The 13710-nt window shown below is 38.7% G+C and overlaps 1 protein-coding gene across 1 annotated transcript; it reads left to right on the forward strand.

Annotated features, from left to right (window-relative positions):
* The first annotated feature begins 6663 nt into the window (after nucleotides 1-6663).
* gcsha (glycine cleavage system protein H (aminomethyl carrier), a) lies at nucleotides 6664-12570 on the forward strand. The gene is made up of 5 exons (XM_062062192.1): nucleotides 6664-6856; nucleotides 6962-7044; nucleotides 7120-7183; nucleotides 9843-9974; nucleotides 12136-12570. Exons 1-5 carry the CDS (start codon nucleotides 6706-6708, stop codon nucleotides 12231-12233), a joined length of 528 nt encoding a protein of 175 aa, XP_061918176.1. The 5' UTR covers nucleotides 6664-6705; the 3' UTR covers nucleotides 12234-12570.
* Nucleotides 12571-13710: the final 1140 nt, after the last annotated feature.

Consider the following 13710-nt stretch of genomic DNA (forward strand, 5'->3'; position numbering starts at 1 on the left):
ACCTACGCCAGCCAGCCCTCATCTGCTCATCAACACCCGTGCTTACCTGCGTTCCAGCGATCGACGGAAGGACGAAGGACTTCACCCGATGCGTTTGGCGGCCCGGAGACATAGGAAGTCAAGGTGAGGTCGGCGGCTAGCGCGTCTGCTCTCCAACAAAGTCCTCCTGGTTGTGTTGCTGTAGTCCGCTGCTAATACACCGATCCCACCTACAACTGTCTTCTTTGCAGCCTTCATTGTTCATTAAACAAATTGCAAAAGATGCCCAGAATACTGTGGAATTATGAAATGAAAACAGAGCTTTTTGTATAGGATTCTACGGGGTACCATAACTTCCGTTAAACTGACTTCGTCACGCGCATACGTCATCATACCGCGACGTTTCAGCCGGATATTTCCCGGGAAATTTTAAATGTCACTTTATAAGTTAACCCGGCCGTATTGGCATGTGTTGAAATGTTAAGATTTCATCATTGATATATAAACTATCAGACTGCGTGGTCGCTAGTAGTGGCTTTCAGTAGGCCTTTAATCCTACCCATTTCCCACTTCAGAGCATTTACAAATATATACATTCATTTACTGACTTTTTTTTTTTTTATATAGTAAAATGACATCCGTGAATGAGTACTACAACAGTTTTGTAATATATAATTAAGTCAGTCATTATTAACATACTGGGATGAAGAATATCTTATTTTCAATAAAGTTGAAAGTATTTCTCATAATTCTTCTTCTTTGTACTTTGTGAGCACTATTCATTTGAACAACCTCTTAAAGTGGATCATATCAGTACAATTTTTAACTTCTTTACTTAAAGGCCTACTGAAAGCCACTACTACCGACCACGCAGTCTGATAGTTTATATATCAATGATGAAATCTTAACATTGCAACACATGCCAATACGGCCGGGTTAACTTATAAAGTGCAATTTAAATTTCCCTCCACACTTCCGGTTGAAAACGTCTTTGGATGATGACGTATGCGCGTGACGTAACCAGTGAAACAGAAGTATCGGTACCCCATTGAATACAATACAAAAAGCTGTTTTCATCTCATAATTCCACAGTATTCTGGACATCTGCGTTGGTGAATCTTTTGCAAATTGTTTAATGAACAATGAAGACTGCAAAGAAGAAAGCTGTAGGTGGGGTCGGTGTATTAGCGGCTGGCTGCAGCAACACAACCAGGAGGACTTACTTGGATAGCAGACGCGCTAGCCGACGCTAGCCGCCAACCACACGGATGATCGGGTGAAGTCCTTCGTTGCGCCGTCGATCGCTGGAACGCAGGTGAGCACGGGTGTTGATGAGCAGATGAGGGCTGGCTGGCGTAGGTGGAGCGCTAATGTTTTTATCATAGCTCTGTGAGGTCCCGTAGCTAAGTTAGCGTCAATGGCATTGTTAGCAACAGCATTGCCAGGCTGAAAATCATTAACCGTGTAGTTACATGTCCATGGTTTAATAGTATTGTTGATCTTCTGTCTATCCTTCCAGTCAGGGATTTATTTATTTTGTTTCTATCTGTATTTGAGCCAGATGCTATCACGTTAGCTCAGTAGCTAAAGAGCTTTGCTGATATATTGTTGTGGAGATAAAAGTCACTGTGAACGTCCATTTCGCGTTCTCGACTCTCATTTTCAAGAGGATATAGTATCCGAGGTGGTTTAAAATACAAATCCGTGATCCACAATAGAAAAAGGAGAAAGTGTGGAATCCAATGAACCCTTGTACCTAAGTTACGGTCAGAGCGAAAAAAGATACGTCCTGCACTGCACTCTAGTTCTTCAGTCTCACTTTCCTCATACACGAATCTTTCATCCTCGCTCAAATTAATGGGGTAATCGTCGCTTTCTCGGTCCGAATCTCTCTCGCTCCATTGAAAACAATGGTAGAATATGAGGAGTCCTTCCTCTGGTGACGTCATGCTACTTCCGGTACAGGCAAGGCTTTTCTTATCAGCGACCAAAAGTTGCGAACTTTATCGTCGTTGTTCTCTACTAAATCCTTTCAGCAAAAATATGGCAATATCGCGAAATGATCAAGTATGACACATAGAATGGATCTGCTATCCCCGTTTGAATAAAAAAAATTAATTTCAGTAGGCCTTTAATCGATTCCATCATTTAATTCCACATACTGATATGCTAAAGGTTCTAAGGGTTGTACGTGCATATAAATGTTTTAAAAGAGATGTTCCTCTAAGATTATATTTTTCCTCTTTAGTTGAGAAGAATTGTTGTACATTCTTTGGTTATAGTTTGCTTTGTACATCATTTTAGCTGCAATTTTACCAAATCATCGAACTGTAATATTTTTGATTCAATAAATAACGTGTTTGTATGTTCGCTACATCCAACATTATGTATCAGTCTAATTGATCTTTTTTGTAACACAGTTAGCGAATGTAGCACACATTTGTAGTTATTTCCCCATATTTCTACACAATAACTCAGACATGGTAACACTAGCGAGCAGTAGAGAATATTAAATGATTTTTGGCCCAGGACGTATTTTGCTTTATACATTATTAGAATGTTTTTTGCCACCTTATGTTGTATATTTTGTATATGAGATTTCCAGTTCATTTGATCATCTATTAATACTCCCAAAAATCTGGTTTCTTTTACCCTTTCAATGTCTACTACGTCTATTTGTATTTGTGTCTGATGCTCTTTTCTACTGTTACCAAATAGCATTATTTTAGTTTTACTGAGATTCAAAGATAGTCTGTTTTTGTCAAACCATCTATTTAATTTGTTCATTTCTTCTGTTATTATTTGTATTATCTTCTGTGTGTTCTCTCCTGAACAGAAAGCAGTTGTGTCGTCTGCAAATAAAACTAACTTTAAGTCCTTTGTAACTTTACAAATGTCATTTATATAAAGATTAAACAATCTTGGTCCCAATATTGATCCCTGAGGTACACCACAGCCGTGTTGACATATTTTCACCCATCTTCACATATTGCTTCCTGTTGGTTAAATAGCTTCTTACCCAGTTCAAGACCAAACCTCTGATGCCATATCGTTCTAATTTATGTATTAAAGTATCGTGATTAATTGTGTCAAATGCTTTTGTTAAGTCCATGAATACTGCGGCCGCACATTCTTTACCATCTATTGCATTGGTAATTTCCTCTGTTATTTTGATTAATGCTATCCATGTTGAGATATTTGCTCGGAATCCATATTGGTTCTCCACGAGCGTCCCACTTTTGTTAATAAATAAATCTAATCGGCTATTGAATAGTTTTTCCCCGATTTTGGAGAATTGTGGAAGTAATGAAACTGGTTTGTAGTTGGTAAATTGGTGTATGTCTCCATTCTTATAAATTGGTACGACTTTTGCAATTTTCATTTTGTCAGGGAATTTGCCAGTTATAAATAATGATAAATGATAAATGGGTTATACTTGTATAGCGCTTTTCTACCTTCAAGGTACTCAAAGCGCTTTGACAGTATTTCCACATTCACCCATTCACACACACATTCACACACTGATGGAGGGAGCTGCCATGCAAGGCGCTAACCAGCAGCCATCAGGAGCAAGGGTGAAGTGTCTTGTTAGAAATGATACGTTGCTGATTTATGTCAGAGGTTCTGAAATGTCTTCTATAACCTTTTTTATCGTTACCATATGTACTCCATGACAGTCGGTTGAGGTCTTGGATTTACACTTTTTTACAATTTTGATTATTTCTTCTTTTGTTACGCTCTTAAGAAACATGGAATTGGGATTTCTGTCTATGAGCCCACTCAAGTCCTCAACTGACCCATCCTCTGAATTTGGAATTCTTTGATCCAGATTTGTTCCGATATTAACAAAATAATCATTGAAACGTTCAACCATTTGGTTCATATTGTAATTTTTTGTATTTCCATGTAGAAAGTACTGGGGGTAATCTTTCTTAGCAGCATTTTTAATGATGCAATTTAGGATGCCCCATGTTGCTCTCATGTTGTTTCTGTTCTTGTTTAATAATTGACTGTAGTATTCCTTCTTACATGTTCCTAGTATACCAATTAGCTTGTGTTTATATTTCTTATACTTATTTTCTGCCTCAATAGATCTCTCCAGAGCCTGCCCAAGGCATAAGCGTACTAAGCGCTTGCTTAGGGCCCCGCGGCCACCAGGGGCCCCCAAAAGCAATTAACAAAAAATTCTTATTTTTTATTTTTTGCATGTACGAGTCTGACTGATGATTTCTAAATGAGCAAAGATATATTATCGTACAAAAACACAATTTTAGGTCAACAGAGTGCTGCTGCTGATCTAGGCGTAGTGATTCTTCCTGCCTCTCTTTAAATGTAAAGCTACCTCTGCTGCACCTGTGACGTTTGCCGCCTGCCGTGCAATGCCAGACATGCGCACTGGGCATCAAAAGCGCAGATAGAGGCAAAACAATGTCACAAAAAAGGACATATCCTTCAGGTGCAGAAAAAAAGGAAGAAGAAGAAAGTGGAAGAGGAGAAAAAATGCCATGATAAAGGTATGTTTGCATGACTTGGTAATAAAAAGTTTATCAAAGAGATTTGTAGCTGTAATTAGCTTTAGCTAGGTGACGTTAGCTAGCTAGCGCGGTGCTAGCAATAGGTTTTTAGCATCAGGTTACTAGTGAGATATGTTGTTTGCACAAACTGTTTGCAGCAGAGCACGGTAATTTATGTGAGTAAAATAAACATTATTTTTTACATCAACTCATAAGTTATGTGAAACTTCCCCAGGAGCATTGTTAAAATACTTTAAGGGCACAGAATCAGCCCAGAGCCAGTCCACATCCTCAGGCTCAACTGTGAGTGATGAATCAGGTGAGGAAAAGACTGTCACCATACAGTATACATTTAATTTCTTAGTATAAACATTACACCTGAAGGGAAATTAATATAGTCAAAGTATCTCATTAATATGTGTGCCTATATGTATGTATGTATGTATGTATTTCATATTAGGTCCATCTCCATCCTCTACAGTGCTCTCTCACACACCTCCATCCCCTGTGCCCACTGTCCCCTCCATGTCTGAAACAACAGCTGATTTATCTAGTGAATTAACTGCAAAACACCCTTTATAATTGCTCATTGTACTGCAGAACATCCTGAGATTAATAATTATGTCCAACAGTGCAATTTAATGACCTTATAGGTCCTTCTTTTTTAGTCACTGTCTTTCTTTGGTCACTTCCTCAGCAACTTCCACCACAACGTCCCCTTCACACCATGGACCATCATCAGCTCCGCCAGTTGACCCAGCTGAGTGGCCTTCTTTCCTCTCAAAATGAGATCTGTGAGTTGTACCCAAATCTTTGGGTAGCTCTGCGGATAGCCTGCACTCTTCCTGTGACTGTTGCATCTGCAGAGCGGAGCTTTTCCAAGCTCAAATTAATGAAAAACTACTTGAGATCTTCCATGGCTCAAGAAAGGACTGAGTGGACTGGCAGTGATTAGTATTAATAAGAAAGTCGGCCATCAGATTTCTTACAGTGATGTCATAAATGACTTTGCCTCCAGAAAAGCCAGGAAGCACAGGTTTTAAGGAGTGGGTGGAGTGGTGTGGGTGGTGAAGAACAGAGGAACAAAACTGTGATGTGATGGTCAAATGTGTGAATTAAGGACCTTGATTTTAGGTAGTTTATTTTGATTTTTTCCCAAAACAATTTTTGCACATCGTTATGTACATTTACATAGTTTTAATATGTAGTAACTTTATATTTGTTTGTAAACCGTTATGTTACCTTGTTTCTGGTAACTGTTCATTAATATTATTAAAGTATTTGCTTGATATTTAATTATGTTGTTTTTTGTACAATTGAATTTGTTCCTTTTTATATATATTTAAGTGATTTTATTGTTGCACTTTATTGTTTTTCTTGCACTACGAATTATTTTTGCACATTGCTGTTTCAGGTTTTTGTTACTAAAAATAATAAAGTGAATCAGAATCAGCTTTATTGTCCAGTTATGTTTAACACACATGGAATTTAACTTCAGTAGACTGCGCTCTCTTTGTACAAAGTAAACATTAAATATGAACAATTAACTACAAATATAAACTAGTAATTAAAGACTAATATGTACAAGACTGATGAGACAAGATGACACTTTTACTGTAAATACAAAGCTTTATCACTTGGACTGTTCAACCCCAGGCCACTCTTGTAGCTGAATGTTTTCTACATTTTAAGATTAGGAACAATATGTGGCACTCTGGACATCATTCGTTCATTCATTGGTATTATTTATGTTCTTAACTGGGCCACCCCCATATCTTTATAAATGACATGTCATTTGTAAAGACATGCCAGGCTGACAATAGGATAATGTAAACAACACTGCCAGAGCCGCAATGAGTTTATAGTAGGTGTGTGAATGATCAACAATCAATATTATTGGCAGAAATAGAGGGCCCCAAAATCAAATTTTGCTTAGGGCCCCATGGAGGCTTGGGCCGGCACTGGATCTCTCTGTTATAAATATTCGATATAATGTGGTTTTTTTGTGACAAGCATTTCTCAGTCCTTTTGTCATCCATGGTTGGTTGTTTTTCACTCCACTTCACTAATAGAATTATTAATTTTAAGTAAGTTAAAACGTGTAAAAATAAAACAAGTGTTGTAATTGCCAGTTCCTCCAGACCAGCAGAGAGCGCTGATAAAAGCGTCAGAATGTTGCGTCATCACTCGCGGCGACAGACGAAGAAGAAATATGTCTGCCTGTAGATTATTCCGCTGCTTGTCTTCTAACTTTTCCAGCGCCATTCCTTCACTAACACGGCCGCTACCGCACGCATCTCATCGACTGTGTCCCAAACCCTTCAGTCGGAGAAGCGTTTCCTCGTCGAGTCCATCCTTAGCAGGTGTTCCTGGTTGTTTCTCCTCACATGTTAGCCGCTAGCTAGTGAAGGACGCGCCAGCTAACTTTCCGCTTTTGTAACTTTAAATTGTGTTTAATTATGTTTCAGCGCTTAAATTCACAGACAAGCACGAGTGGATCCGGGTGGAGGATAATGGTGTCGGCACGGTGGGAATCAGCAGCTTTGCTCAGGTAAATTATTCCCGCTCGAACTCCACCCTGTGTTGGTCAACGTGACCTTTGACCCTTGGTGTGGTTTACCCGCAGGAAGCTTTGGGAGATGTGGTCTACTGTGGACTACCTGAGGTGGGGACGCAGCTGGCCCAGCAAGGTGACGCACGGCTAGTCCGAGTTTCTGCAGCCAATTCCTAAAAACAGGGTTAGGGTTAGGCTAATTTCACCTATTTGGGTTACAAATATTTTTTGCAAACCAGTAATTATAATACGCAAATAATGTGCCGTTGTTGAGTGTCTGTACTGTCTGGAGTTCGGCAGATTTACCACGTTATACTCTTCCGGTGGCAGCTGGTAGCTAGTTGCTTCGTAGATGTCGGAAACAGCGGGAGGCAGGGTGGAGGTAAAAAGGTGTCTAATGCTTAAACCAAAAATAAACAAAAGGCATTGAAGCTTAGGGAAGGCTATGCAGAACGAAACTACAACTGAACTGGCTACAAAGTAAACAAAAACAGAATGCTGGACGACAGCAAAGACTTACTGTGGAGCAAAGACGGCGTCCACAAAGTACATCCGAACGTGACATGACAATCAACAATGTCCCCACAAAGAAGGATAAAAACAACTGAAATATTCTTGATTGCTAAAACAAAAAAGGTGTGGGGAATAGCGGTCAAGGAAGACATGAAACTGCTACAGGAAAATACCAAAAAAAAGATAAAGCCACCAAAATAAGAGCGCAAGACAAGAAGTAAAACACTACAGACAGGAAAACACTAAAAAACTCCAAATAAGTCGGGGTGTGATGTGACAGGTGGTGACAGTACACCTACTTTGAGACAAGAGCTATAGTGATGCATGCTTGGTTATGCTTTAAAGTCATATCCAACAATTGCGACAACAACTTTTTATTGTCAATATCGGCTGCTGAGTTTCAGTTTTTAATGATTTCTGCTGGTGGTGTGCCTCTGCATTCCCCTTTAAGTCCTCACACATTCTGACTGATCAGATTTATTGTAAGTTATATACCGGAATATACACTGCAGTGATACAGAGAGGGGGTATTGTTAATATGCTATGTTTCTCCCACCTTGTATGCATGTTCAAATACAGTTTAAAATCAGTCAATAAACTGTCTACTCGGGCTGCACAATTTTGAGGAAACAAAGTAATTGCGTTTTTTTCTCTGAAATTGCAATTTGATTTGCGATTTTTTTATTTTATACATAAAAATGCATAAAACAGAAAATAACAGGAGACTGTCTATCAGCATATTTTTGTCTCAAGGTGCCACACACAACATTTACCGTATTTTTCGGAGTATAAGTCGCGCCGGCCGAAAATGCACAATAAAGAAGGGAAAAAACATATGTAAGTCGCATTTTTGGGGAAATTTATTTGATAAAACCCAACACCAAGAATAGACATTTGAAAGGCAATTCAAAATAAATAAAGAATAGTGAACAACAGGCTGAATAAGTGTACGTTATATGAGGCATAAATAACCAACTGAGAAGGTGCCTGGTATGTTAACGTAACATATTATGGTAAGAGTCATTCAAATAACTATAACATATAGAACATGCTATACGTTTACCAAACAATATGTCACTCCTAATCGCTAAATCCCATGAAATCTTATACGTCTAGTCTCTTACGTGAATGAGATAAATAATATTATTTGATATTTTACGCTAATGTGTTGTTAATTTCACACATAAGTCGCTCCTGTGTATAAGTCGCACCCCCGGCCAAACTATGAAAAAAACTGCAACTTATAGTCCGAAAAATACGGTAACAATTTACTTGTGTACATATTTGGCTTTATGCAGACAAACTTAGAGCTTTTGTCCACATCATGCTCTTAAACTGCAGAAATAACAAACTATACAGTGTTAATATTGTACTGTAATCATAATATATAATAATGATGCTAGTAACCATTTACAAGGATAAAAACATATTTCTAATTACTGTTGAATTGGTTGTCATAGTACTGTAATTGGAAGGAAAATAACTTTATCCTGAATAAATAAACAAACATACAAATAAAGTTGACTCATTTCTGTATTGAAAACCATTCTCGCTCGTTCGCTTGTGTTGACAACCATATACAGTCGTGGTCAAAAGTTTACATACACTTGTAAAGAACATCATGTCATGGCTGTCTTGAGTTTCCAATCATTTCTACAACTCTTATTTTTTTGTGATGTAGTGATTGGAGCACATACTTGTTGGTCACAAAAAACATTCATGAAGTTTGCTTCTTTTATGAATTTATTATGGGTCTACTGAAAATGTGACTGGGTCAAAAGTATACATACATCAATGTTAATATTTGCTTACATGTCCCTTGGCAAGTTTACCTGCAATAAGGCGCTTTTGGTAGCCATCCACAAGCTTCTGCTTGAATTTTTTGACAAAATTGGTGCAGTTCAGCTAAATTTGTTGGTTTTCTGACATGGACTTGTTTCTTCAGCATTCACACACACATCACAAGTGGTAAAGGAATGGCCAAGTCAGGTTAGAATTAAGGTTTTAGAATGGCCTTCCCAAAGTCCTGACTTAAACATGTGGACAATGCTGAAGAAACAAGTCCATATCAGAAAACCAACACATTAGAGAGACGAACAAACGCAAGATTGTCAACATGGCTGTCCCTCAAATGCCTGTGACGGAAGAGAGAAAAAAACCTCAGTCTCTTGCAGTTATGTAGTTGCACTAATCAAAAGCTTGATGTTGATTTGATGTCTATTAATCGTGCAGCCCTAATGTCTACTTTTAATCTAAATATGAGTGTTTATTTGCTATTTCAGATGAATTTGGAGCTCTGGAAAGTGTCAAGGCTGCCAGTGAGCTGTTTTCTCCCCTGACTGGAGAGGTGGTAGAAGTCAACTCACTGCTGGCTGACAAACCGGGCCTGGTCAACAAATCCTGCTACAAAGATGGTAAGCACACATTGCTGCATTACAAATATTTACATTTTTAGAAAAGGTGGGAAGACATTCCATTTGATACCTGCAAAATGTTAAATATTGTTATTTGTAGTCATGTAAAACCAATCTTATCTAAATTAGTGCTGCATGATCTTGAGAATAAAACATAGTTGCGATTTTTCTCTCAAATTGCTGTTGTGATCCAATTTCCGATTTTCAAATTTTGTACATAAAGTTGCATAAAACTGCTAAAATAGCTAGTGAAAGAACACATGGTACTTTTAGACTGTCAATCAACTTATTGTCTCAACAGAACAAAACTCAATAATGTACTTTTACAAATAGTTGCGTTTATGCAGACATACTCAGAGCTTTTGTCTCCAACATGCTCTTAAACTGAAGCAATAACCAATAAAAATCACACATTGAGTTTATGGTTAATTATTGCATACCTTGGTAGTCTTTGCATAGCAGAATAAGACATAACGCTAAATAACTTGACAGAATTCCAATTATTTATTTTCACAGCATCACAGGGTAAACTGGACAATCACCAAACGTAAACATAATATGAAGAAAATAAAATCTCTTTATAAATGATGTTATTACAAATAAAAATGGTACACGTTGCGCACATTTTCTGACATAAAATAAGCTGCCATGCCTTAAAGTATAAATAAAAAGTGTATGTATGTGTATATATATATATATATATTATGTGTGTGTGTGTGTGTGTGTGTGTGTGTGTGTGTGTGTGTGTGTGTGTGTGTGTGTGTGTGTGTGTGTGTGTGTGTGTGTGTGTGTGTGTGTGTGTGTGTGTGTGTGTGTGTGTGTGTGTGTGTGTGTGTGTGTGTGTGTGTGTGTGTGTGTGTGTGTGTGTGTGTGTGTGTGTGTGTGTGTGTGTGTTAGTATCTGTGTATATACATATATGTGTGTGTGTGTATATGTAAATAAGTGTGTATATTGTATATATATTTAATCTTGTCCTTTTTGTGTTGAGCTGTTAAAAAAAAAAAAAGCATAATAAATAAATGTATTGTTTTGTAGATGTACCTAATAAAATAGCTTGTCCATGTAAAACAATGGTGAGCACTCTGACATCCTTAAATTATTAAGGATGATTTGAAATGATCCTTAATTTATAATAACACATAACAATAGTAAATGTTAATTGTTTTGGAGTATTAAAACTAGAGATGTCCAATAATGGCTTTTTTGCCGATATTCCGATATTGTCCAACTCTTGATTACCGATATATACAGTCGTGGAATTAACACATTATTATGCCTAATGTTGTTGTGATGCCCCGCTGGATGCATTAAACAATGTAACAAGGTTTTCCAAAATAAATCAACTCAAGTTATGGAAAAAAATGCCAACATGGCACTGCCATATTTATTATTGAAGTCACAAAGTGCATTATTTTTTTTAACATGCCTGAAAACAGCAGCTTGGAATTTGGGACATGCTCTCCCTGAGAAAGCATGAGGAGGTTGGGGGGTAGCGGGGGGTGTATATTGTAGCGTCCCGGAAGAGTTAGTGCTGCAAGGGGTTCTGGGTATTTGTTCTGTTGTGTTTATGTTGTGTTACGGTGCGGATGTTCTCCCAAAATGTGTTTGTCATTCTTGTTTGCTGTGGGTTCACAGTGTGGCGCATATTTGTAACAGTGTTAAAGTTGTTTATACAGCCACCCTCAGTGTGACCTGTATGGCTGTTGACCGAGTATGACTTGCATTCACTTGTGTGTGTGAAAAGCCGTAGATATTATGTGACTGGGCCGGCACGCAAAGGCAGTGCCTTTAAGGTTTATTGGCGCTCTGTACTTCTCCCTACGTCCGTGTACACAGCGCCGTTTTAAAAAGTCATACATTTTACTTTTTGAAACCGATACCGATAATTTCCGATATTACATTTTAAGGCTTTTATCGGCCGAGAACATCGGCAGTCCGATATTATCGCACATCTCTAATTACAATTGATTTGGAGTATTAAAACACATTTCACCATAATTCATATTTTACCATTACCAACTCTCAAGCTAATGCATTAAATCCTACGCAGCGTTTTAAAGTCTACTTTTTCCTACATTCTTTTGTGGGAGCGCTTTTGGCACATCGGTAGTCAAAAGTGATCGGCTTGATCTAACGACTTGATGGATCCTTTTCAACACAGGTTGGTTAATGAAGATGACCATTGCCAAGCCTTCTGAGCTGGACTCTCTGATGGACGAGGCAGCATATGAGCGATACGTCCGCTCCATAGAGGACTAATTGAATCCCTCTCCCCAAGTTTTCCTCTTCAGATAACACTGGAAGGCAGTGTCTTTTTACATCATCTTGACACTGCGGTGCCACTTTGCTGCCCTGCCAGTGTTGTACAAATGTGAGCCTTAGGGATCCTTTTAAAAGCGCTGATCAAGAAACTTGCTTTAGGGAGCGACCAATGTTGAGTTTTTGCAGCATCGACCCCTCCTCAAAACAGGTGAGACTGGCACTCGAGTCAATATAATTGTTCCATCATATTTCAATCCTGGGGAAAAGCACTTTGATTTGTATGATATCATCCATGTCTGTTGATGATCTTTACAATAAACACCATTCAACTGTTTTTTTCCCTGATTCTTATTCATACGTTATCTACAAAAACTCATGTCAATGTAGACACAATATTTGGGCTCAGTCATTGCTCTACCAGCTACAATTTTAAGTCAATTTTTGTCTATTCCCAAGTAAAATACTGTGATTTAAAGGATTAAAATGTAGCTAAGGTCAGGTCCCATCTGCATGTATCAAGAGTTATTTTCTATATGCGTAAGACCCGCAAGTATATATTATAAACCCAACAACGAAACATAGCACATTTTTAGATAACATAGTCACTAACTTCCATCCATTTTCTACCGCTTGTCCCTTTCTGAGTCACGGGGGTGCTGGAGCCTATCTCAGCTGCATTCGAGCGGTAGGCGGGGTACACCCTGGACAAGTCGCCACCTCATGGCAGGGCCAACACAGACAACATTCACACACTAGGGCCAATTTTAGTGTTGCCAATCAACCTATCCTCAGGTGCATGTCTTTGGAGGTGGGAGGAAGCCGGAGTACTCGGAGGGAACCCACGCAGTCACAGGGAGAACATGCAAACTCCACACAGAAAGATCCCGATTGAACCCAGGACCTTCGTATTGTGAGGTACGTGCACTAACTTATTAAAAGCAAATGTTCATTTGGTGCATTTCTGTATGTAATTAGGATGTTGCTTTGCTGCCTTCGTCATTGCACTTCCGGAATACCGTATTGATCCAGCTAGAGCAGTGGTCCTCAGCCACCGGTCCGGGGACCGGTACCAATCCGTGACGCGTTTGCTACCTTCTCTGACTTAACTTTCGCCTGTCCCACTAAACACACCAATAAGCTTGTTAATAGTTGCATATTACAACTCCTTTGTTATAGTACATGGGACAATGCACATTAATAGACATATAAAATGTTAATGTGCCAGATTGGAGCCAAAGGCTAATTTGTTGGCTGTTTTTATCTGCCACACGTAGAAAGCCGGTCCGTGAAAATAATGCTTACGTTAAACCGGTCCCTGGTGGGAAAAAGGTTGGGGAACTCTTGAGCTAGAGGATTAAAAAAATGGGTCGTTCCACAGGTAAAACTCGGAACGTTTTGAATATCTGTAAAGCAGACCTGGGCAAATTAAGGCCCGGGGGCCACATGCGGCCCGTTAAGCTTTTCAATCTGGCCC

Source organism: Entelurus aequoreus, linkage group LG10 (genome assembly GCF_033978785.1).
Source record: "Entelurus aequoreus isolate RoL-2023_Sb linkage group LG10, RoL_Eaeq_v1.1, whole genome shotgun sequence".
Classification (NCBI taxonomy): Eukaryota; Metazoa; Chordata; class Actinopteri; order Syngnathiformes; family Syngnathidae; genus Entelurus; species Entelurus aequoreus.

Excerpts from the sequence above, each read along its gene's own strand:
- gcsha (XM_062062192.1), top strand. The coding sequence starts at position 6,706 with ATGTCTGCCTGTAGATTATTCCGCTGCTTGTCTTCTAACTTTTCCAGC. Across the intron at positions 7,045-7,119 it reads GAATCAGCAGCTTTGCTCAG|GAAGCTTTGGGAGATGTGGT; the intron begins GTAAATTATTCC and ends GTTTACCCGCAG. Across the intron at positions 9,975-12,135 it reads CAAATCCTGCTACAAAGATG|GTTGGTTAATGAAGATGACC; the intron begins GTAAGCACACAT and ends TTTTCAACACAG.